Source organism: Numenius arquata, chromosome 6, assembly GCF_964106895.1.
Source record: "Numenius arquata chromosome 6, bNumArq3.hap1.1, whole genome shotgun sequence".
Taxonomy (NCBI): Eukaryota; Metazoa; Chordata; class Aves; order Charadriiformes; family Scolopacidae; genus Numenius; species Numenius arquata.
In genome coordinates, this window is record NC_133581.1 from 45,860,782 (window position 1) to 45,887,706 (window position 26,925).

At 45.3% G+C, this 26,925-nt stretch overlaps 1 protein-coding gene across 1 annotated transcript in view; it reads right to left on the bottom strand.

Annotated features, from left to right (window-relative positions):
* Positions 1-983: 983 nt before the first annotated feature.
* The window catches only part of SMOC1 (SPARC related modular calcium binding 1), a 127,325-nt gene continuing 101,383 nt past the window's right edge, over positions 984-26,925 (bottom strand). Inside the window, exons 8-13 of the mRNA XM_074148866.1 lie at positions 23,564-23,756; positions 22,579-22,661; positions 17,809-17,914; positions 8,331-8,578; positions 2,075-2,125; positions 984-997 (exon numbers count right to left, since the gene is read on the bottom strand). Of these exons, the coding sequence (XP_074004967.1) occupies positions 984-997; positions 2,075-2,125; positions 8,331-8,578; positions 17,809-17,914; positions 22,579-22,661; positions 23,564-23,756 (695 nt within the window). The remainder of the gene's footprint in view (positions 998-2,074; positions 2,126-8,330; positions 8,579-17,808; positions 17,915-22,578; positions 22,662-23,563; positions 23,757-26,925) is intronic.

Genomic DNA, 26,925 nt, shown 5'->3' on the forward strand with positions numbered 1-26,925 from the left:
AATTTACATATATATTTATATACAGTATATAAAATTCTCTTTCTTTGAGTCCCTGTGAACTCAATTTTACGTCATCAGTAGCTGTTCCAATTTTAAAAAGTCATGATCCTGCTTCCCCCCACTCTCTAAAGTATTAGATAATGGCATTGAAAAGCAATTAAAAACAAACCCAAACCAATTATTAAAAAGTGCAAATGTTCTGGGTGCCACTTCTGCTACGTTGGATGTTGCTGATGCTGCATGCATGCTCACAAGCAGCAAGGTGTCTGTCTGTCGCTGGATCTTTCATTCCTTTGGGTTGGCTCCTGCCTTCCCTTCCTGTCTTCTGCTGCTACACCAGGCGACCTACTGAAAGGGTGGGGTGGGCAAGGAGGGAGAAAAAAACAAAACAGAAGTAGGCAAAGTGAGGAAAAAAGGCAAATTAAAACCAAAAGGGCACCTGACAGATAAAGATACAGTGCAGCCTCTGCAGCAGCCATGTCCCCGGAAGGCTGAGATCCCAGAGTAAGCTGTGAGGCTGAAAACAACCAGGGGCTAATGAGACAGATGAGACAGCCTTGCTGAAAAAAGCATTGAATGAGTCACACAGAGCCCTGGGGACTGACGCATTTTTAAACATAAACCACCACTTTCCTCTCCCTCCTCCTCCTCCGTGGAAACGGGCATGCAGTCTGGGCAAACAACTGGCCCGACATCTCTCCCTCTGCTCTTCCAGCTGCCAGGGCTATTGGCATCCTGGTGGATGGCGCAAGGGTGCTGCTGAGCAGGTCAGATGGATGCGCATACCCCCACGCTTGTTTCTTCACAAAGCTTTTGTTAAGCCCCTCATCAAAGGCTCTTAAAAGAATCAAAGCTCTTACAGGATCAGAGCAAGAGCTCTGTGGATTAATTACAGGTGAAAATATGCTGAAGAGAAAGCAGAAGTATGGATCTGGTTTTCGGAAAGCAGAAAGGTTATCACACAGGCCTCCCTGGGATCAGCACTAATTGACATGCCCTGCAACAGGGGGTGAATATTGTCAAATGCAAAATTATTCCAAATAGTCCTATTCAAAATTGACCGCACAGCTCTGCAAAAGGCGCTCGCAGTGTTCAACAACCAGCTCGTAAAAACAGCAGATTGACTTCAATGTCATACATGCAACACAGTGAGTGGGGATGGCCTGCCCTACACCAGCCACGCTGAGCAACTAGGAAAGAGGTTGAAGCCACAGTATACAGTTTATTTTATTTTAATGCTTCCACTCAGCTTGTAGCAGCAGACAAAAATCAAATACATGCTCAGAACTGAAGATACACCAGGAAACATCACTGGTGTATCACACACATCAATGTGTAAGGCTCAGCTGATCTTTACCTTCAGTTCTCTGTTCAGCCCATCTTACGAGGCCCAGATAAGGTGCCCAGAAAGGTAAGGAGGATAGCAAGAGGTATGGGAAGACTTCTGTCACTAAGCAAACACATAGCCTAAGTTTTCTCAACACAGAAAGGAGTCTAACTGGACATATGTTGGAGAGCTATCGAACAACAAGTGGCCGGAGAAAGACAGGCAGGAGAGAACTGCTGTTTCTCACAATCCAAAATGAGAAGCATCCAACGAAACTGTGAGGCAGCAGGACTAAAAGGAAAGCAAATCAAAGTTGGGTTTTTGTGCCTGATGAAAGGGTGCGATTCACTGCCACAAAATACAGAGGAGAGTAGACCTTCACCAGGACAGAGAAGAGTCTTCATGGGAAGCTGTCCATGGAGTAATGTAATGTAAACACAACAAATCACCTAAATCATTGTTTGCCAGAAGCAGGGAGAATAGGGTAGGAGAGTGTTCATCCCATAACTGCTGCATCCTATTCTAATGTCTTAGCAGTGTATTGTCTGCCCCAGCTGAAGACACAGTGCTGGACTTCGAGATGATGCAGCTAAGTTGCAGTTATTATATTCACACCTTTTATGAACAACTTCAGTTTTCAGCTGTTTCTATATTGATATTTGTGAACAGAGGAGAGCAGGGAAGAATGAATTTTTGGGGACAGGGTTATCACAGGAAGGAAATGAAACATTTTGACAAGATACTCACTGAAAGGGTTAAGGCCTTGTCTTTTTCCACTGGGGAAACTGCTCAGGCTACCTGTAAAATCCAAGAACCACATTAAAGGCAATAAACGCCATGGCATGACAAAGGAGCCTCCCCGCTGTCTGCTGCCAGAGTGCAGGTTGAAAGGAACTCCTCTGAGTGTGCACACAGCAAGTCCTGCCAGCACTCCTTAAGATTCACATGCAAGAGTCAGATTAACGTGCTGGAGATGAGAGATGTTAAATACCTGTGTTGTAGTATCTGAACGTCATGAAATCCAGAGGGCAAGAAGCAACAATTACAAGGTTAAGTTTAACTGTGGAAGGAGGAAGAAGAAAGGAAGGATGCAAGTAGTGCCATGAAGTTTCTCAAAACAGTTTTTGCTAAGAGCAAGCAAAATAATGTCATATAGACAGGGCACAGCCAGAAAAGTGAAGGTGTAGGCAATACAGATAGCCCAAGTTCACTAAATCTTTAGCTTGGACCAAACAATCAAATCGGTGCCTAAAATGCAAAGACCTGAACTCATACCTGGCAAAAGGGCAGGGACAGACTACAGAGCTGTGACTGCATCATGAGTGGAGCCTGACTGCGAGCAGAGAGGGAGAGACCAACCCAGAGAAGTGGTTGAATCACCATCCCTGGAGGTATTTGAAAGATGGGTAGACGTGGTGCTGAGGGACATGGATAGGTAGTGGTTTTGGCACTGTTAGGTTGATGGTTGGACTCGATCTTAAAGGTCCTTTCCAACCCAGATGATACTATGACTCCATGAGATACAGGCACATGCACCCTACACCAGATGGAGCTCATGACAAGGGCTCTCACCTCAACAGTAAACCTGTTCCTATCATCTGCTGGGTACAGACAGTTCAGGGATTACAGGAGCTCTCGAAAGCATGTTATGTTTCCTGCCAGCTGCGTAGCCTGATTTCAGGTGAGGCACGAGCTGGAAAGGGGAACTCCTGCTCCCTGCCAGAAGCAGCAAGCCTCTTGCCACCCTCTGCTCCGGCCCAGCCTAAGACACTTATCTTTGATTTGTGCATGCATCTGACCTGGCTGCACAGCTTGTGCTTTGCACTCTAAGTACTTTGCACGCCCCAAACTTAGAAGCTCAGAGGGCAGGGGTGAGACGGGGGAAGCCCCGGGTGGGGAGGCTGGGCTGCAGGACAGGAGCGGAACCGCTGGGAAGGAAAAGAGAGACGGAAAGAAAGGTGGCAGTGGCTGAGTTTGAAATGGGTGAGAAAGCAGAATCCTTTAGAGACCGTTAATAAGAGAAACTGTAAAAACGCGGTGAGTTATTTCATGGCCCCCGAACGCTGGCCTCCTATCACCGTCTGCCCCGGCGAGATGAGAGGAGCCGTTGTTGATCGCTGCGCCCGCGTACACAAAGCAGAGCTCCGCTGCCAACGGGACCCTCCCGGGGGCCGGCAGTGAGAGCCCGGGGAGCCGGGCCGCTCCCGGGGTCGGGCCCTGGAGGGCGCTGCTGGGCCGCGCACGGCCCGGGCAAGGGAGAAGCATTCCCAAAATCCCCCTTTTTGCACCCAGTGCAGCTATTCCTACAGTGCGCTGCCGTGAATGAGCCCTGTTTGCCCTCGGAAGGAGGCGTGGAGGTCCAGGTAAGTTGACAGAAGAGGCAGGGAGCATCCCTGAAAGGGGAGGGATGCTTAATTAAAAAGCAGGGCACAGCTTTTCGGCAGCTTGGTAGGGCTCTGTGCTCTCCGTGACTTTGGCCCCATACATCCGTGCTGGGAAACGACCCCGAGGCACATCACCTGTCACTCCAAATGCAGAGAGTATCACCTTCAGCCGGCTGCCTTTGATACAGAGGCCTGCCACATAGACCTATAGAAGGCAAAACCCTGCTAAAACAACACTGCAGCCAGTATAAAACTGGCATGAAAGAGAGGAAGGAATATGGCAGATGGTGACAGCGGGTTACTAACATACATCTGGGTCACCCTTGGGTATTAGAGAGTAACACCCCATCATTCAGTAAGTTTCATAACGCAGAGCATTTTCTCAGCCTCACAAGTAGGCTCTCTTGGGTAACAATACCAGCTACACTAGATTAGGCCAGGTGCCTTTCAAAAGGAAAAGCCCCAAGGAAACCCTGGCAGCTTTTTATAGGTAGAAATGATTCCTCAGAGTTACTGAGCAAAGCTCTCGGGGGGGAGGAACACGCTACCAGGAGCCCTATCTTATGTCCTCAGCACAATACTGATGTCCTGATTCATACTAACCATCAGTAACTTTCTTCAAGATTGAAGGTGACAAAGTACAGCATCTCTACTGAGCTCCAAAAGGGGCTATCTCAACAAGGCAAACAAAACCAAGCACTGAACCAGCAGAGCTCATTTACATTCTAATCTAACTGTAATTAGATGTACTCTGAATTTCCTTTTTATTAACTCAGTCATTACCTGGTTACCGTTTTCTCACAGCCTCTCAGACTGTTCTCAACTTTCTACCATCATTGGTCCAGAAGCCTTTCCCTGGTGACCGCTTCTTGGTGACCTGCTCCCACTCAGCCGCTTGCACAGCGGTGATAATAGAGCATCCTCATTCCCAGAAGCCTCTCAAGCACACAGAGAATCAGTCACTTCTGCAGATACCAAAAAGGAGGGTCCCGAGTATCACTGAATTAAATCTGCCGTTTAGACTGTCCATTATTTTTCCTTCTTTTTGCGGTATTTGCTCAGCTTCAGTAGAAAGTGACAAGCTGTTTAATTACACACTCATTTTAATTAAGATATTTTGATCCTGTTTCTGGACTGTGCTCTCAGTAGCTGGCTGTTGGCACAAACTGTGGCTGAGTTCCACCCCAGATGTCCTCACGGCCTGTGAAGAGCACCCAACACCTACCGTCTGACAAGCTCTTGGATGGTAAAGCAATCACGGGATCTGAACTGGCAGAAGGAAACTTCCTGTCAGCCAGCGGAGGGACATTTCTTTGCTGCTTAATCCCTTAGCTCCTCTTTGGACATGCACAAAATTCTGACTTTTTCCTCTGAATTTGGAAGAATATAGAGGTAAAACTCGACTCCGGCATTTTGCAGTCAGCACAACCAGTATAAGCCTTGCTCAGATCAACAGTCCTCCTCCTCAACATCACTGGACTCCAATTAATCTTGGGTCCAGTAACTTTCCAGCAAAGCTTTACAGCACATGTCTATCTCCTCTCAAGGACCCTGCCTTTTGACTAATGCATAGAGCTAAATTTGTTCTTTGATCACAGATGGTCCCCCCCCTTAACTCAGGCTGTGCAGACTGCGCTGATGAATGCTAACTCCTAACAGGCTGTAAATCAGTCTGTTTTCCTTCCACAACTCCTCAAACAGACAATCCTAGATCAAATGATGGCAAAGACTGTTTCTGGCATACTCTGAGCTACAAGCCCTCTCTGCCCGTTTTGCCTCAGTTTAAGAAACCATTTGCAGGCTTCTGCAAGCCCTCAAAGGCTGGCTCTATGAGGCTACTCCATTCTGAGATCCAGGAATGGCGTTTTTCCATCCGAGTTGCCCCTGACAGAAACACACCTGGTTTGAGCAGAGGGGCAAGAACTCTGCAAAGAGGCCACCAGACCTAGGAGATTTCCCAGCAACTTTCTGGGTCATCATAAGGATGGAAAAGAGGAAGGGTTGCCCGCTGACTGGACAGGTTATTTTCCTCACTGAAAAACCGCCGGCTGGCAGCTCCCACATATTACGTTACCACAGGCATCAAGAACATACTGAGGAGGGGAAGACAGACAGAACTATGCATCTTGGACAGATTTGATCCTAAGATGGAAAGAGCTCAGATTCAGGTTTGTCCTTATGAATATCCCAGCTGAATCCTCACACATAAATCTTATTTACTTAGACTATCTAGTGCCCAAGAGGCATGTAACAGCGCTGATTTATCCTATGCCCTGTGCTTTCTTCAAGCAACACTATTTCCACATTTGAATGGAACTGGACACAAAAACAACCCAAAAGCAAAACACTGACAAAAATGCAGAAGCATTAACATTTATTTTCCTCAGCATCCCAAACTCTACAAAATTGGTATTAAGTTTTATTTTTCATCATTGTTTCAAGTGCTCAGTTGGCTTAGCAGGAGGCACACTCACCTGGAACGATGACCCACTTCATTTTAGTCCTAAGGCTGCTGGATACCCAACCATTGGAACATCTGAGGCAAGTTCATTTGTAATGAAGTATATCAAGGGGAAATGATGACTTTCCTTGCCTCCCTCCAATCATTCCTCATCCAATCCAGACCAGAAAAACCTTTCCAACAAAGCTTTTGTTGAAACAGAAACATTTCCATGAAAAGTTTTGGTTTCATCTGACTGGCAGTTTACAACTGAAAGTACGTCATCAAAAAGGTTCCAAACTAGCTCTTGGCTTGGACCCACAGTGACCTCAGCCCCAGCAGATGTTTGGAGGCCATGGTACAGAGAAAGGAACTGAGAGCAAATACATGAACTAGTTGATTGACCGCATGCACCCATGATCAGGATAAGGGAAAGCTGGAGAAGGGGTAAGCTACCAGTTATTTCTTAAATTAGAAGTTCTTGTGAATAGAAAGCAGAGCAAACATGTCATCTACCACCTCACAAATTCATGACTTCTTAGAAAAGATCCATTGCAAATTTGCTTACTGCACCTCTCGAGTCCTCTCCCTCAGTTCTTTCCTACTGTTAGTACCTGCTCCCTACACTACCCCTTCTACTGCTCTTTAGCCTTCACCATCCTTTAGCCCCCTGTGGTCCTCCTTCCACAGAAGTTACTCATTTATCTTTGATCCTCAAGGCCTATCAGGCCTGTCATAGGTACGTGGAGCTGTATGATAAAACAAGGTCAGAGCCCCTTTTTGGACACAATCCTGTCCTCATACAATGGAAGAAACCAAGAAAGTCAAGACTGTGTTCTCAGCAAATAGTTGGGCAATCAGGCACTTATAACAATGTCTTGCTGCTTTATTTCCCCTTCACACTGGCTCAAAGATGCGCATTTTCTTCCTTCTCTCCCCCCCCCCCCCAATAAACTAAATTTTGAACAGTCAGTTGGCCAAGGCGGCAGATTCCAGAGAGTCTTATTCCAGGCCAAATAGCAATAAAACTCATTTGGCATATTCATCTTATTGGGAAGGTAATAAAATTAAGGAATGGGGTTGCTATTTTGGTATGTCCTTCCTCAGTAAGGTACCGATGACCAAGAAAAAAACTTCCACTGAGCTAGGGAAGCTGAATGCTTCTCACAGCTGACAAGTAATGCAACAGGCTTATTATGATAACCAAGATGTTTGCAAAGCACCCAGAAGAGGCAACTTCCCAACACCCAAATGCACTGACTCGTGCTAAACCTGAGGAAAGAACTAAGGAAAGGTTAAGCCTGGAGAAAGCATGCGACCCACCCGTCCCAACTGGCACGGTGGTTATAACAAGAGCTGCCTGCACAGCCAAGACACCTGCACAGGAAATTAGTCCCCTGGAATCTCCCTGTTTGCCTTCTCCTGCCAAGCAAATCTGCCCACAGTTAAGAATGACTGATAATTATTGAATTTGGGTTGAACAGTTTCAATTCATAACATTTCCAAAAATATCAACTTGGTCCAGGTCCCAACAGAATATGAGGTGAAGATGAAAGAGGAAGAAACAGGAGGACGCTGAGTTGTTGCTCAGGCATTAAACAGAAAGGAAAGTATGTTATTCATACGCCCTATTTCTCCCCCAATCTTAAAGTGCAATTTAACTCTGAAAAAGGGCAACAGTACAGCCCTGCACCTTCCTTCTGAGTTGTTCTCTCTGCGTCATCCACTTTCCTGCATGCTGGATTTAGCAATGAAAATAAATATTATTTCTGTTAGTCAACAGGGTCTCTGGAGAAGGACTGGGCCTGTGCTGGCTCATACATCATCCAACCTACATGGCTGAGACAACAGAATATTGTTAGCAGTGTGTTACTCAGAAGGGACCTGATCTGAACTACAGTTTCCAAGGACTTCTACAGTATCAGCAGGGTCCTGGGCAAAGCTCATCTTTTTGCCCTGCTTCTGTATACTGCTTAGCACAAAGGTTTGTCATAAGGGATATAAGGCAGAGCCATAACACGAATAACTACATTTGCATAGCAGGGTATTAATCCCGCTCTTTTTCTCACACAAACTGTGGCACTTTTGAATCACCTGGGAGAAAAGAGATTCCCGAGTTTACTGTTAACTCCATGTAAAGCCTTTTATTCTCATGCAACAGGGAAGGAAAGGCACTCACCTCCTTCCTTGCTGACTCCCAAGCACCCCTTCAGCTCCTGAAGCGAGATTGACTTATCCTTGTTGAGGTCACAGTAGTCAGTGAAACGTCGGGCACATTTCTTGGGCTTGGCTTTCTTCTTCACGTAACGCTTGAAAGGCTTCAGCTCCCGCTTGTTGATGTCGTTGCTGCTGTTGTTGTCCAACTGGCTGAAGTACCAGTGCACCACTCGCTCCTCCAGCGTGTGGCTGGGGTCCGGCTCAGAGAACCTGCAACAGAGGAAGCAAAGGCCCCCGACAAAGGGGTGCTGTCACCAACACTGTCAAGCATGTGCTGAGGAGCCAAAGCCTCTCACCAAGTCAGACGCACACTATGCCATATTTAAAGCAGGCAGAAATATGCAGGTCTTACAATCTCCTCCTTTTAGCCGGGCTCTTTTGACAGATGAACTTTTTCTAAAAATGTCCCTTAGCATTAACAAGTGCCAAGAGATTCCTTGAGACTGATACCCTCAGTAGCTCTGGTTCCCCTCACACCAGTTGCTGAAACCCTGCCTAATCCCAGAAGCATCCCCTTTAGAGTGCACGAGGTGATCTCCATGATCCTTTTGACCCTTGGGCTCCCATCCAAGTTACCAGCAGGAGAGCTGTGAGTGTCAGCTGTCATGGTAGTTTCTGTGACAGCAACATCTAGACTTCATAAAGGGAACAAACTCATTTAATGCAAGACACATTCATTGTTTGAAAATGTCCTTGGCAAGATGCAACATTCTTGCTGTATCTATTTATATGATCTGAACTCCTGTGCTGTATTTTCAGCATATTTAATGCTTTTCACATGGTTGATTTATACACAAGAATTCCACAGCAGACAAGCACCACAAATCCATTAAAAGCAATACTACGGAACTGGCAACTTCGGCTTGCTTCATTTCTTACTCATCGTGATATTACAAGTTTGATGTTATTTGGCTCACATTTTCTTTCTGTGGACAACAAAAAACAATATCAGGGAGAAGGAGAAGAGGAGCAGGAGGAAAAGCAACAGCTGAAGATGCACGAATAGAGAATGCTGACATTCGATGTCAAGCCATGACTGAACAGGCACTGTTATGTCATGCCATTTAAGCAGTGTCAGTTGCATGCTGGAGATTCTGCAGATTCTGCTGAGAGTTTAGGACATTCTAGATGATGGGGAAATATGAACCCACGTACCTTATAAAATGCACTTTAAGACTGTCACTGACCTTGTTTCAGAAACTGGAAGGATATATATTTAAATTGTCACTGAAAATTTCTTTGCCGAGAACCAGAAGGAAGAAAATTCTTTTGACCTTCCAGTATGACCAGTTTTGCCTTTAAAACTCAGCTACAGAGCCTGAAAAATAAAAACCTCTCCCTACCGCCACGGTAATTTAAATCACTACCGAAGGGGAGTGTCCAACATGCAGAAAGCAAGCAATGGACCTTAGGTGCAGAACAGAGATCCTCATTAACCTTCTCTGATAGCTTTTACAAATGAAGATACAATTTAGAAAGGTAGTCCCTATCCAGAGACATCTGTATCTTCACAGCAAGTGAACACACACAGTAGAGAGTGGCAAATAAACAGCACAACATTTTTCCCAAGGTTTTACTTGAAACTATTTCCTTCATCATTTAATTCTTAGCTGAGTAGCAGCCTGGGATTCAGTCACAGCATCTGGTCATTGTACCGTGGGATAAACACTGTGGGGGAAGATGAAGAGGTTGGGAATAAATCTGGCTTCGTTTTGGGAGCCAAAATACAAGGCAAGCCCCTGGAGCCACCTATGGACATGCAGAAATTGCAAAAAATCTCCCCAGGAAGCTAAGGGAGTGCCTGGATTTTTCAGAGCCTTGAAACTGTATGCAAAGACCAGGATGACAGGAGAGAATAACAACACATTCTGTGGCTTGTTTTTATGACATTTATGAACACAGCCATTGGCCTCTCTCCCTTTTGGAAATGAGCTGGCTATGATTTGAGGACCAGCATGCTTCCAACAGCCACAGGGAAGTTCTGTATTGCAAGGGACAATATTCTGCTTTTGCTGAGACAGAGAAATAAAACCTGAACTTTTGCATGCGAGATTCCCCTCGTCCACATCTTGGCCTGCCCTTTGTTTCCTGAAGGCCCCCAACTGGAGAGGCAGAAATGGAAAAAATAGCAGAGCATCTTAGAACCAATAGCAGAAAGACAACAGACAGGAACAGAAGCTTCTCTCTACCTGCTGCAGAGTCACTCAGAAGCAGGACTTAAAAGTGCCTCTTTTTCAGAAGTACACCATGGAAGAGCTCTTAAGAGTTACCAAAAAAGGCAATATAGAGCTCTTCAGCGCTTCCGTAAAGAAAATCAGGAAAATCCACAGGCTAATACAAATACATTGACTCACGAGGTGATGATACATCAATCTTTGCCATTACAAACATGCTGAGCGCTCATGCTGAAAACTGCAGCATGCTAACGCAGCTAAAGGGAATTAGTTTAACTGCTATGATTGTAGGAGGAATGAAGATACAGTCATTTCTGAGTTTTTACAACTTCCTGTTGGATGCCTTGGCAAGACTGCAGTTCCAGAGCTGGTTGCCTGCCCTTTCTGATGATCATCTAGAATCCCAGCACAGGAAGGATCCACATCATTTCACTGCAGCCGTACCTCCCTGGCTCATGAAATTACATGATACACTAAAGAAGGCTGAGGTTACAACACTGTCTGTAACTATCTTGACTTCGATGGCTGCCCATGCAAGACACTTAGACACCATCCATGAAAGATGAATTGATGCAACTTCACAGCACTGCTAAGCCACCTAGGCTTGATGATGTACCATGACAACAACCATACCTGCAGAGTCAGCTGAAATAAATCTAGGTGCTCTAATTGTCCTGCAAGCACAGACTTTGCAGGAATATTCCAGGGGAATTTCCCTCTATTACCTCTCCATTGCTGATTCAAGAGAAATAAATCATCCCTCGGATGCAAGCTTTGTTTGTTGGACTGTCTCTCTACTCATTCAGACCATAAAGTAACCAGAAAAACCAAGAGAGAATAAAGCTGCCCTGTACGTTCTTAAGTCCCAGCAAAACACCCTCTCTTGCTCTAACACCAGCCACACAAAAATCCACTGAATTCCAGCCTCTCATTCCAGTGCTGTAGCAGCTTTGTAAGACCTAGTAAAGATAGACATTGCCAAAATGCAGACAGCCTTCTCAGTCTTCTTGTGTTGACTACATTACACCTGCACTTACTTTTCTTCCTAATTGTTCCTCTTTAGCACTCTATGGTAAAACAATCAATCCTAAAGAATGAGTGCCAGGGAAGCAAAGAGCTCTGTGTGAGCTGATTTTCCAAATCCAACCTACTATTGCTGGATCACTTCCGTACATAAGGCAGCAAGTTTAGCTCCATCATGCAGCATAAGCCCACCCACAGTCCAACTATGAAGAGAAGTATAGTCTGTCATTAACAGCCTGGGACAGGGAACCTACTCTCAGCTTTCTTACTAATTTGCTGGCATCAAGTATATGGTCTTCTCTAAGTAGGCTTTTGATCCTCCTCCTGTATAATGTGCTACCAGCTCCCTCATAGGAGGAGAATACTTATTTCTGAGGTGGCTTATGCTTAGAGATATGTGGGTTAAGATACTGTTACTTTTAACAATACTGTTTTCCAGTTGAGACACGCTTCCACAGAACACCTTCATGTCATCTGGTGTAACTGGGGTATAGGCAGAAAGCAAAGAGACTATTAAAAAACACAGACGTACTTTTGCAGCTCCACCGAATTCTGGAGCAGAGAGAGAAGAATATGCCAAAATATCAGGTAGACAGCTTGAATATGCACTTTGCATGCAGACTGTAATGCTTTCCAGCCTTTGAGGCTCCTTGTAAGAAAGGAGGAGTTAACTCAGTGGGAAGGAGCAGGGAAGAAGGGAGGTATATAGAGCAAAGCATACAAGAGCACCAAATGTCAGACATTACCCACATACAGAACCACATACAGTGTGCAATCACATTGTCCTCCACAGAAATGTGCTGTCAAAGTGTAATATGTCCCACTAAATTTTACTGAGTCAACAAAGTCCATTCCTACCAAAGCTGATCCTTTGCTCCTCCCTGCACACTTGCAGCCCCACTGCATCCCTCTGCCCAGGCTGCACAGACCCACAGCACTGCTGTGGTGACAGAAAATCCTAATACAAACCATCGCTTTGAGAGGAAGCCAGGTTGCAAATTCTGAATTACCCAGCAGATGGCCACCTGTTTGAAGAGCTTTAGAAAACCTATCATTTTGTAACACAAACTTTATGTAGCAACACTAGCAGCTGAGGCAGGAGGAAAGGGGAGTAAGACCAACTCAACATCACCTAATTGGACAGCAGAGACTGTAAACCAGAGGGAGTTATTCCAGGTGGAAAGAACACCAATGGACAAGAAGCTGTTGACAGAAGCAATGGAGTAGAAAAAACAGACCAGCTTCCACTCCTAACGCATAAGGTATGTTTGAAGTCGGGACATCTACAGGAGTTAAAGTTGTGAGATTCTATGACTTGAGAATACTTTGCAAGGATGCATACTTTGCTTGGGCTGTCGCTGAACAAAGGATGGATGAGGGCAAAGCTGAAGAAACAACAGGACTGACCCTGCCAGTCAATGCCCACAATAGCATTCATCACATCCACCAAGGTGCCTGGGGGAGTGGTGGAAAGTGGTAAGAGTTTAACAAACAGGTAAAATTCAAAATTGCTCTTGCTATTCTTACCTCCTTTTGATGTTCTTTGTAGTCGTCTATTCTAAAGTTAAAAGCTGTAATGGTGGAACATGGCTTGAATCAAAGAGGATTACTCTAATGTATGTTTTATTATTCTCCCCTTTCCTGTAGCTAAAGAATCAAGAAGCCAACAAAAATACCCTAAGCTGTGTTCAGACTAAACAAAAGGGTACCACACAATCTGAATTCATTATGGGGAATGCATAATTCCTCTACAACTTAAATTTAAGTTATCTTCCTATTACAGGCCCATTTCTTCCTCTCCTCTGGCTAAGTTGTGTATGAAACACTACGCTGAACACAACTTCTCTGAAGATTTGAGGGATAAATCATTTAGGAGGTTTAAAAATCACGTCCTTCACTCCTCATTGACTGTTCAAAGATCCTCCTCTTACATGAACTCTGCCGTATCTTTAATTAGGCTAGAATTTCCATAGGAGCACAAAGAAAAGTTAGTATCCAACTTCAATTGAAATGCAATAGGAGTTGGGCATTAACTTCCCTGCACTGTTTGAAAGTGTCAATCTTTATTAAAACATGGCTCGGCTTCAGAACACCCTGGAGATGTGCTGAGCTGTGCTTGCCTGCTTCAAACTGCTCAACTACAGCATGAAAGGGAACCTCAGGGGCAATTTTCTGAAGTACTTTTTAGGGTTATTACATGGGGAATAATTGGCAACTTAAAATGAAGGGACACAGCTGCTGTGTTACATGATAAGGGTGGCTGTTGTAAGCTGCCCTTTTAACCCAAAATTCCACAGGGCATTAATATTTTTGCTGATAATGTAGCAAGCCATAGTGCACACATTTTGGCAACTAAAATTCATTTCTGAATTGGCAGGGACCAAAGAGAGTTCCTCAGATCAGGGAAACCCAGACCGGGATCCCCTTTGGTCTATTTTAGTTTAGGCCCTGTGTAATATGACTATGTCCAAATTAGAAAATAGACTAAGATGTACTAAAGAAAAGGCTAAATTTTAAAAAGTGCTGCTCCTATTATATAGGATTTATCTGTGAACAATTTCTACTATGCGTCTTTTAAAAAAGAATACCAAACACTGGTTAATAAACCAATTTCCTACAAGCGCTCCCTTAATTACTTTGAAAACATACAGTAACAAGATGCGCCTTGGAGTTATTACATAAACTTAAAATTAAGAATGAATTTTACCAGAGATTTTCTGTTTCAAAAGTCTAAATGAAGTCTACTTGCCTGTTTTGCTGTAATATAAACCAGAGCCATGAGGAAGGGAAGTCCTCATCTCATTTACATTATTGTAAAGCAAGAGTAACTCAATTAAAGTCAATAGCTTTGAACTTGCTTAAACGAGACAAGACCTATAAGGGATTACAAGGTTGCTTTAAGCATGCCCAATAAAAAAAAAAAAGTCTTATCAGGTTTTACTTACATGGCCTGCAGCAATCCAAGTTGTAGAGCCTCACTTTGCTGCTACTAGATTGTTTTTCTGTGTGCCAAGTATAAAGTGTGCAGTTTAGCACAGCTCAGTGTGTTCTTTTAAATGCAGATCTCTCATTTCTCCCCATGCTCCTCCCTCTCCCCTCCCCGAAAAAAGCTAATACAGACATTAATTGCAAAGCCACAGATAGCTTTGCAGCATAAATAGGTGAAGTCTTGAAGATGAAGACACTCAGCAAATGCAAGAAGTTTTCACTCTCCATATCCAGATTCAGACTAAAGGCCGCAGGGTCATTTAATCTGATTTCCTGTAGATCATACAGAATGCGAATCAAATTACTCTTAAGATGAAAGCCTTAGAGGGAATCTGTCACCTCCCTCATGACTTCATTCTGCCTTAGAATTGCCCTTGCTTTAAAGAAATTTTGATCACAAGTTTGTTTAAATTCAGCTAATCATGTTCTTCCCTGCTAGACTAAAGAGCGTGCAGAGTTTTTGTCCCTCTGGAGATACTCAGATTATACAAAACCATCTTTGAACGTTTGTTTTTTTTTTTTTCCCCTTTCCTTTAATACCCTAAGGAAGGCTGAGCTCCTTAAGACTCTCACTGTTAGGCTTTTTCAGCCCTTTGGAAAGGCTCTGTGTTTGGTCCTGTTTTTTACTGTATATACTAAAGATGCATATTGTATGCCAGTTTCATCTCCCTGCTGCCAGGGAGAAATAGGAATACTCCCTCCCTTCCCTAAAATTCCTGCTTGCTGTTTCTCTCATTGACTAAAATACACATGACAATATATGGGGCCAACTGATATGGGGGTATGGTTTGTTGGCTGCCTGGCCTGCCCTCTGCAACAGGCATAAGCTTTGCTGGTGATACATTAAAAAATTGCCTTAGATCACTGGATGCGTTTGTTTAAAGTCTACAAAAGGCCTAGGAGGATGAAATGCTGAACACTGTAAAGGAACAGAAAGAGGGAGGCTACAGAGTTCTGTTTAAATACAGAACCTATTCTGCCATCATTATGGCAAAGATGGAGAAGAGCCTGCAATAAATGAAATTTGCCTCTCCAGTAAGAAAACTGGTATTAAGATATTAAAAATAACAGGACTGACATTAAGAAAAATCAGATAGCCTGATCTCTAGCTTTTTTTTTTTCAACATGACCTTCTCAGCAAACCTGGGCCAAGGAGATACAGGATAAGCACTGTCATAAATCCAGTATTTTGTGAGTTATTAAGGCCAGAAATTATTTAGCCCTATGATTAAGCCTATAGGTAAAATATCTCTTCATCTTGGAAAAGAGCTTTCGTTTCCAGTGCCAAAGTCAAGCTAGGTCACCCAGACAATTTCAGATATTCCTGAAGTGAGGACTTGGGACATTCCTCCCCTTGGGAAACTTGGAAAGCGGGACTTATTGCACAGAGACAGCTTCCCAACTCTGCAAACTCATATGAAAGGAGAGCTGTACTGATTAAATTTTTATATAAGTATCAAAAATTCCTCGAAATGCCTCCCCCCCCCCCCCCCCCCCCAAATAAATGGTCTCATCGTGGCATGGTGGGATGGAAAAGCTTGACGCATGTTCTTTGGGGTATGCGCTTCGCCTGGCTGATGCGCATGGAAGTTTATGCCAGAGCAGTTTCCTGAATTTAATCATGGCTGTGGGCAGGCAGAGTATTTGGGTGGTAGCAGTCTTTCGCCTCACAAAGGACAGCCTGCTAAAAGATTTCTTTTTCCCCTTGCAACTGGGCTGCTGACACTACAGCTGAAAATAAATCAACATGACGACTGTGTGAAGAGCTGGGCAGTGAAAAATTCTACCAGAAAGGCCTCTATTGAAAGCTGAGAAATACACAAGGCTTGGGGAACATTAGGAAGCAAGCCTGCTGGTTTATGGAAGTGCAGTGGGGGCATACATCTCTGGTCTCTACAATATTGGTTTATATTAAGCTTTATTTTGAGTGATGATTACATTGGCTGAGTTTCAGTCCCAATGCCAAAGATGCCAAATAAATATCAAATACTCTCCAGGGCTTCCCACCACCCCTACCCACTGCATTTGAACCATGCAAATTAGACAGAATTGACATTGGAATGCTTATAGCTGGGAGAGAACGACGTATTTCCCATCCTTGGGGCATTTTTCATCCTGTTTATACGAATACAGACATGCTAGGCGTATACTGCTAATTCGACGGGTTACAGAACATTCAGTGTGCAGGAACTCAGCCACTGGCCTGATCTGTAAGGTCCAAATGCGAAGTTAAAACCATATGGGTTCACAGGCAATCCATACGGAAACCAAGAGGCACAGAGGTGCCACCCAAGAAGTTTTTTGTCCCGAGCAGTTATAGATGGCACTGCTTCCTTCTACACTTCGAAAGAAGAAAGCAGGGGATCAACATTACTCTCAATATGCTGAAGCGATACCCATAGAAGTAACACATGCACGGAGGCACCTCCTTCCATCTCTGCACCCCTATGAACATGAGCCCATCAGTTGCCATGTCATCACTCCGTGATAAACTAGCACTGACTCCCTTTACAGTCAGGGGAATCCAGAATCATAGAAGCCTTGCCTAGCTAAGGCAACATAGCACTTCTTTTAAACCCATCACAGTCCATTCTCAGTGACCTGTCCTGCCACAGCATTGCAGCTGCTGCACTAAGGGGATTTGCTGTTACCAAGCAGAAGGGGGAGACAAGACCTCAGCTTTTCTCCAGTTCCCCAGAAACGCAGACTTCTGCCCACCTCTTCGACAGGCCTGACCTGCTGCTCCTTCCAAGCCGGATGAACAGGCAGCCGGTCAGAGGGGAGGGCCATCAGAAACAGCTCCTCTCCTCATCGGCGGGCTGGCTCCGGCCCCACAGCAAAACCACAGCACTGGTACTGCCAAGAATTCGGTTCGCATTCTTCACTCCCTGTGGTAGCCACTAGGCCACACGGTCTCCTTCAATCCATTTGCATTTTATTAGGTCTTTTCATGCACCAGGGGACAAAAGAACAAGCCACTTCCTCCCACTGAGCTCTCATTTCACACTTCACATGGGCTATACTAACCTTTATGGTGGAGCAGCTGCCAGGGAGGAGGGGCAGGAGGCAGCAGGCAGGGCTGGGATGACAGGACAGAGCAGCATCTGAAGATGCAGCCTCAGATCCTCTCCCAGCAACCCAGAGGAACCTGAACCAGCGCAGAGCAACACCCTTCCCTCCCGCTCCCACCTCAGGGACACCCAGAGCCCTGCAGCCACCTTGGTGGCATTCAGCCTGAGTGCTTTCTGGACTCACCTCCCACCCCCAGTAGGTGCTGCTGAGTTAATAGCCTGTACCATGTCCGTAGTCAGAGCATCAAGTAAGCTTGTAATAAATTCAACTTTCTTCCCTTCTGGGCAGCCTGCAAAAAGAAAAGAGGAGGTTTAATGCAATAACACACAGGATTGGTCTCCTACCCCAGTTCAGCAAGGATCAGCCAGAACCTCCTTTGTTTCTAACACGAAAGCCATCATCACAATCCCTAAGGAAAGGCAGAAGAATCCCTCAGTGGGTTTCTCTGTGTGGTAATTTGTCTTGCAGCTTTTGTCCAGGCACACACAGGGTCACCAACAATATCTGGCAGGAAGACCATGTGGTTAGCTTTATGGCCTCTCCCAGTTCTCTACCAGAATAACCACAGGGATGTGCTGGAAGCGCCTGGCAGAAGGGAGTTCCAATGGTGACACTTGCAGAGAAGTTTGCAAAACAACTCATTACCTCCTGGGTCATCTTCCTCCACAAGCATGGCTGTTCTGAGGTCCTAACTGACAGCTTAAAGCTTCCCAAAGCACAGGCCAAAGTGAGTACTGCTGCTTGTACTCTCCTCTTCAGGCACAGAGAGCATTGCCTGCCAGCAGCTACCACAATAGTTCAGTTCTTCGCATGATCACACTGCACCAGAAATACGTCAGTCTAAGTCAACATGTAGTAATCACCCCCAGTCACTCCTGGTTTAAGGGGGACAAAATGGGCTGAAGACAAGCTTCGTAACCATTTCCATTACTTAGTGCTGAGGCTGTCTAGTTCCCCACCACCATAACCACAGACTGACAGAGCCTCCTATCCCGAACTGTGCCAGCCTGTTATGATACACTGAGATGAAATTCTCCATCTCCTCACCTTTATGAGGCAATCTATGCCATTTCCTTGTTTCTTAAAGGAGCAAAAGCATGCTTCATTTACTACCATAGTAATACTCCAACAATTGCTCTAGCCTATCAAGAAATGGAGATACTTAACTTCAACTCACCACCTCCAAAACTATTGTCCAAAACCCATCACCTCCCATCCTATTGTCTTCTCTGGATGTGACAGAAAAGTCATCACCACATCCCTCACCTCTCTCTTTCTCCAAACCACCACGCACTATGAGTCAGTAAGCTGATTAAGGCAGCTGACATGAGAAAACAGCCTGCCCCAGCAACATATACCAGTGTCAACACTTTCTGCTTTTCTCGGACAAGCAGAGAAGCATGCGTACCCCAAACAGAGCACCACAAACTTACTGTAATCCCTTGACAGCTGAAAGCAGCTTGCAAATTGATCTGACAAAACTCCCTCCTTTGCAGTTTTACAGGCTCTGTTCTCTGCAATAGCTAACCAACAGTCCCTCGCCTGTCTCCATATTATGTGCATTACACACACGCACACCCCTCAGCACTCGTTTGGCACATGGTCCAGAAAATGTCAGCATTGTAATGGGTAAGCTGCTATGGCAGCCAGAGTAGACTACTCTCTTAAAGGAGCTTTTTGTTGCAGTAATGAGAAGGTTGAAAACCCATTTGCTAGAAGTCATCTCCCTGGGGCCTCAGCATCTCACCGGCTGCAGGAATTAGCAGCTTGCCATTTGCTATGTGCAAGCAACACTTTCCCTCCTTCTTTCTTTCTTTCTTCTGACCACAACCATGACACTGTTTGTGAAGAGGGTATGTGTAGGTGTGCAAGGATCTGGACTTATGTGTCCCCCACCTTGTCCTCTGCAGGGTCTCTTCACACAGGCCAAGAGCACACTGCCTGTAGCACTGGGAGTCTGAAGAACAGGAGAACCTCTAGAAGAGGAATAAGGTATGGGGTCTCCCTTACATAACTGAGTGCAAATGGAATGATCAGACTCAAATTAAAGCAGCAGTTTTTCTTAAAATTCAGAACTAAGGGCGGGGGGGAAGTAAAAAGAAACATCCTCTTTCACCCCCTGCAGATCTGGCTCAGCAGTGAATTCCTGCATCCAAGAGCAGCTAATCAAACCGACCTCAGGTCTGCATCAAAAGATCATGCAGCACAGCATCTCTCAGGCAGACAAACCAGGATGAGATCCTCCATCTGTCCATAGACAAGGGTATTTTCAGTGACAGGAGCCATCATGCCAACCAATGCAGCCAAGCACAGAGCTGAAAGTTTACTCAGACACAGAAAAGTGGCTTGAGCTGAGAGGGGAGCTCTCCTGGAGTCTGATGCTGGGACCAGACCACTAAGCTACAGAGCATCACATGGCCTCTTCTGTATCAAGCAGTTCTTGTCCCCTTGCTCAACTGCAGTGCAGAAGGGGAGGGAGAAGGGAAACGAAACCATTCTGTCTTCCTGAGAAACCAGAAAGAAAAAGCCCAAGAGCAAAGGATTTTCACACAGGAGTTCTGGAGAGGCAGGGTGGAAATACAGGGAGAGGCAGTAAAGCAAGGGGAGAAGGGAATGGGGAAGAATGGAAGTAAGGTTATTCTATTTTAGCATGATTTCCTACGGAAATGAGCCTTAATGCAATCATTTAGCTGGTTTCCCTCCTCCTACCCTCTAAAGTAATACTTGAACCAATTGGTCAATTTCATTTGAATGTGAGAGGGAGACAGATAGGAAATATCTACATCACTTGTGAAAATGAGAAGCTACATAGAAAAGAGCCCTGCTGAGGGCAGATCTGCTAAGCAAAAAGCTATGGGGCCCAAGGTTAGGAGCCAGCAAGAGGAGAATTAGGAGACACAGAAGGCAAATCTGGAACAAATCTCATTTCCTTTGCTAACCTGCTCAGGAAGAACTCACTTTATGTTAGCCCTAGAAAAGGCCAGGGGAAAACAGTCAATCCAGAGCTACCAGCTCTTTCTGCAGAGTTCTCGGTCTTCACCTCTCTCTCATGGGAGGCACCACGAGGGACCCACTGTAGCTTCTGTTTTCAAGTGGTTAGCCCTCACCCAGGAGGGCAGTGGCTGACCAGCCCCTCACTCTGCTCCTTAGAAAGGCATTGCAAAGGAAAAACCAGAGCACAGGCAGGTAGGATAGCATTTTTAAGAGCTGCACAGACATCTATGCCCACCACATCTTCCTAGCAGAAACAAAGTAGGCAAACAGTAAATTACGGCTTGTCACTCTGTTAAGGGAGAAAAGCAGAATATAAAACAAGCAGCAATAGGAGATAAGCACTCGGTAGATAAGGAACTGGCTGGATGGCTGCACTCAAAGGGTTGTGGTCAATGGCTCAATGTCCAAGTGGTGGCCGCTGATGAGTGGTGTTCCTCAGGGGTCGGTACTGGGACCAGTGCTATTTAACATTTTTGTCAGAGACATGGACAGTGGTATAGAGTGCACCCTCAGCAAGTTTGCCGACGACAGCAAGCTTGGTGGTGTGGTCGACATGCTGGAGGGAAGGGATGCCATCCAGAGGGACCTGGACAGGCTTGAGAGATGGGCTTGTGCAAATCGCATGAAGTTCAACCAAGCCAAGTGCAGGGTCCTGCACCTGGGACATGGCAATCCCAGGCACAAATACAGGCTGGGCAGAGAATGGCTGGAGAGCAGCCCTGAGGAGAAGGACTTGGGAGTGCTTGTGTATGAGAAGCTTAACATGAGCCGGCAGTGCACACTGGCAGCCCAGAAAGCCAACCACATCCTGGGCTGCATCAAAAGAAGTGTGGCCAGCAGGTCACGAGAGGTGATTCTACCCCTCTACTCTGCACTCGTGAGACCCCACCTGGAATATTGTGTCCAGCTCTGGAGTCCTCAACACAGGAAGGACATGGACCTGTTGGAACGGGTCCAGCGGAGGGCCACGAAGATGATCAGAGGGATGAAGCGCCTCCCCTATGAAGAAAGGCTGAGAGACCTGGGGTTGTTCAGCCTGGAGAAGAGAAGGCTCCAGGGAGACCTTATAGCAGCCTTCCAATATCTGAAGGGAGCCTATAGGAGAGCTGGAGAGGGACTCTTTGTCAGGAGATGTAGTGACAGGACAAGGGGTGATGGTTTTAAATTGGAAGAGGGGAGATTTAGATTAGATATCAGAAAGAAATTCTTTACTGTGAGGGTGGTGAGGCACTGGAACAGGTTGCCCAGGGAAGTTGTAGATACCCCATCCCTGGGAGTGTTTAAGGCCAGGCTGGATGGGGCTTTGAGCAACCTGCTCTAGTGGGAGGTGTCCCTGCCCATGGCAGGGGGGTTGGAACTCTATGATCTTTAAGGTCCCTTCCAACTCTAACCATTCTATGATTCTATGATAAAGTGGGTCCCAGGCATAAAATGAGGGATAAAGTCCAGCTAAGTGAGGAGACAGCACTAGCTAAGGGACCTTAGTGCACCAGGAATGCTGCCCTGCCTGGTCTGTGCAGTGTCAGGGAGCCAGCTGGTCCACTGACAATTGCCAGCTGTATCCTCTTTCGTTGCTAAGGGGGGCACCAAGCTGCTGAAAAGTCCTGCTAAATGGAAAGGATCCTGTCCTGGCCAGGCTTTCAATGAAGAACTTTCAATGCTGAGTCCATTCTTTCCCCAGGGGACCCTCCAGGAATCCAGGTTTCTTTCCTGAAAATTCTGATCCCAGACATATTTTCAAAGGCCAGACAGGTAATAAAACGGTCCCCAGGACATTCCCAGCCTTTTCCAGTTCACTGCTGCAACTGGAGGTGATCCAAAATAACACAGAATAAAACCCATGGTAAAACATGCACAGTGAGGGAAATCCCCCATCTCCTCAACAATATTCTTGGCCTCTTAAGAGTCCCAAGGTGAGAAAAGGAAGAAGGCAGAGATGGGTTCTTGTTCCTCTCTGACCTGGAAGTTCTCTGTCCTTGAATGGATCATCAATCTCTGTGCTCTTCGATCTGGCATCGCTTTCACACACTGGGGTCTCATAGCTGAAAAAGGAGAACAGCAGATGCTAAACTATGTGACATAGCTTTAGTGTCATCAGATGGTTGCAAGAGGATTGTGTCTTATCTGCTTACTGCAGGGGAAACCAATAAACCTGCAGAAGAAGTATTATCCCCAAGCAGCTGCTTGCTTATGGACAGTCAGCAGCAGTAGAGAGAGAAGGAAGAGCACACTCTTAAGTCCAGCACCAGCTACCAACCCAAACCCACAAACAGCACAAAGCCCTCTTCCAACTCTTGTGGGCACAGGCTGAGCTTTTTTCCAAAGCTGTCCATGCTCTGCAGAATCACTGTATCTAGCAGAGTTTAGGTCCCAGCTCCTACTGGCTTGTTGTTATAACTTGCTGCACGCACGATTTGTTTCCAAACCCCAAATTAGAAAAAATTCCCTAGATAGTTTTAAGATACAGAGTAACTTAAAAGAAAAACCTGTCACTGGCTTAAAATCTATTAATGCAAAACCAAACAGTTTTTTAAATCTGTATTGGTCAGGATCCAGTGGCTGCAGCATGGAAATGTAGAGTGGAGGATAATGCAACAAAACCCTGTGTCTTTTCACTGTTCGTGCCCCTGATCTGTACTCTTGAACAAAGCCCTAGTTACTGCTACCACCCAAAAGCTGCAAGCCAGAGAAAAAAAGGCTACTTTGCATGAATACTCAACACAGAGGAAAGTAAGGGCAGTAGTAACGATGCACCAACTCCTACAGAGAGGGAGCTGCACAGTAACGTTCAATAGGGAACACCACATACAGCATTTGCTAGCTCTAAGGAAGCTAGTACAGAGCTGACTGCTCTAGAAGTAGGAACCTATCTGATACAGCAACAGTATTTTTTTTATATCTCATCTTCTCCAGACAGGCATCCCACCGGGCCTATAGCTCTTACCGAGTGGAAGTACCAGGCAGGGGGCGTCCCGTGTCCACCAGGACACACCAGCAGTACCCAGTCGACTGGTGACATTGCACTGGTTTGTAGAGTCCTCCGGGAGCACACTCGGGGATGACAATACCCTCGCGGGGGTTCTGCCTGGCCTCCTCCAGGGCACTCTGCCTTTCCTGGTCACAGGAGTGAACTTTCTCTGGAAGACGAGAGAGAGGTTGGGAGGGGTGGAGAAAAAAAGTCAAACCAACATCACCTTTCTCAGCTCAGCCGGATATGGGTATCATTCACATTTGGACCTGTTTCCTTCTCAGCAAACACCACTATGTCTACCTCCCTAAGGACTCAGGGACTTCTGGGTTGAGAGCTTCCTCCTACATTTAACTGTAACACAAGAAGATTATGGATTATAGACATTGACTGCCAAGTGCCCAGCAAGCCAAGAACAGCAAGAAAAACTGTTCCCATTCAGCTGGGTTTTGGAACAAAGCTGTAAGATAACAATAATCCACTATTACTGCAGCTACGGGGTAAGCATTTCCCAGTTGATGTTTTCATGTACTGAGAAATTTTAAATTGTGACTTCTCTTTTCCAGTTAAATGAAGGAGGCAAATACCCTGCCCCACCACCTATTTCTCCAGACTGCAATGCACTCTTCCCTCTCAATAGCATCTCTCCAGCATGATCCCAAGAGATGCAGAAGGTTATGTTTTAACACCACCTTATCCAGTGCAGAGAGCACCTGCACGCACCTCGTCAGGGAACAGAATGGGATATCCCATTCTACTCACGCTGCCATCACCTTTCCAGCACACTCCACCATTGTCCTCACCTGGAAAACAAAGGACACCTAACGTTGCTTCCTACCGAGGGGTAGGTAGGACCCTGTCCCTTAATAGCTTACTACACAGAGAAGGTTATTTCCAAAGACATCGTTGAGCAGAGTACGCAGATGGCATGTACCAAAGAACAGAAGGAAGCCCCAAAGTGGCTTCTGCAGCCAGCCTGGCACCTTCAGCCCTAATGCTGCCTCTTCAACCACCACCTGCAGAGGAATGACAGATGCACGGAGAAGTACCAGGCTGCTGCCTCCTATATAGACCAGCCATTAAAGAGGGAAGAGATGCACAGAGTACCCATGGGACATTAAGACCTAATTGGCTCAACAACCAGAAGTTCTCAATTACAAGTCTTCAAACATTCTGGCACTTTGAGAAGTAGGAAAATTATTTCAACTTTGGAAACCACTGAAGGTATTACAGAGAGGAAAAAAAAAAGTGTGCATGTAGGACAGAAAGCAGTCAAGGCAGCTGATCACAGGATTTAAAACATGTCTAAGTCTAGGGTAAAAAAAGACAACAATATAACTCCTAACTTTTATCCTTAGGAGAGTGACAAAAACCAGAAGCAGGAATTGTTATTCTCCCCTTCCCTAGTTTTCCTCTCCCTTGCAGTTTACTGTGTTTGTTCTTTTCTTTTTATAAGCAAGCCACAACATCTGAAATTCCTTGCCACAGCCAAGAATCCCCTCAAGTTTTCAATACATAAAATGCTTTTACACTGACAGGCAATGACACCACAGGTTCATCACAAACCTGCAGATGTTTGCATGGTCAGCCAGCATACACAGCTTGACCTCAGCATCCTGTCCCCAGGACAGGCTCAGCATACAACTAACACATGCCCACTGCTCCCTTGTATTTCACCTGCCTGTCTGTACTCCATGAGTTATGTCTTATATTCTGGTGATAAATGGTGGCACAGAGAGCAATTTTTGTTCCGTATTTGGGGAGCAGAAGGAATTCTGATTCTCAACTAGAATTCCTCAGCTTAGTAGCAGCAGGTACAACAGAAAAAAACTCCAGCGGGTCTGCACAGCATCACCTGAATACAGCATGAACCACTTCTACTGGTTTCTAATCGAACTGTAGCAGCTAAGGAGTCTCAAAGACCCAGAATAATCTCCCTCTCCTCAGTATTTCAGACCATTGTCGAGGCTGGGAACGTGAAGGACACCTGAACTTTGCCACACACAAATCCACACAACTGAAACACAGAATAAAAACTTCTAAGTGTTGGCAAGTCTGACTCAAGCAGAGAGAAACTTGATCGGGAAGGAGCAGGAGGGGATAAAGTCAACAAAAACTGAAAGGGAGCTCAAGCCTCAGCTGATATTTAAGCTGACTTCACTTTGCTGACAGACTTCACATCTGAAAAAAAGGCCCTGTCACTGTTCCCAAGCTGTACGTGGACAGAGGAGTCATTGAGTGAGAGGTCTGCAGGCTCCTTAACAAACCACTTACATCATGAGGGGCCCCTGCTTGCCCATGGTCTGCTGACAGCAATTCACACCTTGGCCCTCAGGTGAGGAGAATCATTCAATGCAGCTTGGGGAAGCAAAAACAGGGGCAGAATTCCCTATCATCATTTTATATAACAAGCAAAAGGACAAAAACCTTCTGCTGAAGAGAACTACATTCCAGAAATTTTTCTATCGAAATCCCCAAAGCTGCCTGAGTGCACAAAGTCAAACCAAGATCCCTCAAGTCCTTTGAGTCTCGCAAAACTAGCACTAAAAATGTCTCTGTAAAAAAATAAAGGGGGGGGGGTGGTGTCAGAAAAATAAAATATGCCAGTTTTATTGAAATCAAGAAAAAAAGAAAGAATAAATGTCTTTTAATGAGTTAGTATCTTATTTTACATACATTTGCAGTTTGGTATGCAAATTACACAGAATAAATGTACATACACACAAAAAAGGCAAAAAAAAATCTCTGCATAAATTAACAGAAATTTGTGGGAACTGAATATTCACAGTATTTACTAACAGAATACAGAACTAATTGGTAGTCACTCCTGTTTGAATGGTGTTTAAGGGCTGAGTGAAACAAATCTTACAGGTTTGTTTCAGTTGACATCAAATAGATGTAATGATTCAAAATGCGCCATCGTCACCAGTATTCAATGGCCTGGTACTGGCACTGATAGCAGTGCAACAGAAATAGCAGGGAGATCAGATTTTTCTCATTTCTAGCATGCACATAGAAGTAGCCACTATGAAAATCCCATCTGTCCCATCACATCCTGAAGAACATAAACCAGACATACTGGGACAAACCAAGGGCCCAACTTGTCTGTTTCACCTACAGCCATGGTCAAAAGCAGAAGCTTAGAAGAGAACAGAGGAACAGCACAAGCATATACTTCTTTCCTGCATGTATTGCATGTCTCAACCAGTTGTGGATCAGAAATTTGCAGAGACAGATAGGGAGTTTGTATTTAGTGAGTAACAATGGTTTTTCCTTTCCATCAATTTGTCATGTCTCCCGTTATAAACTTTTACCAACTATGACATCCTGCAGCTAGT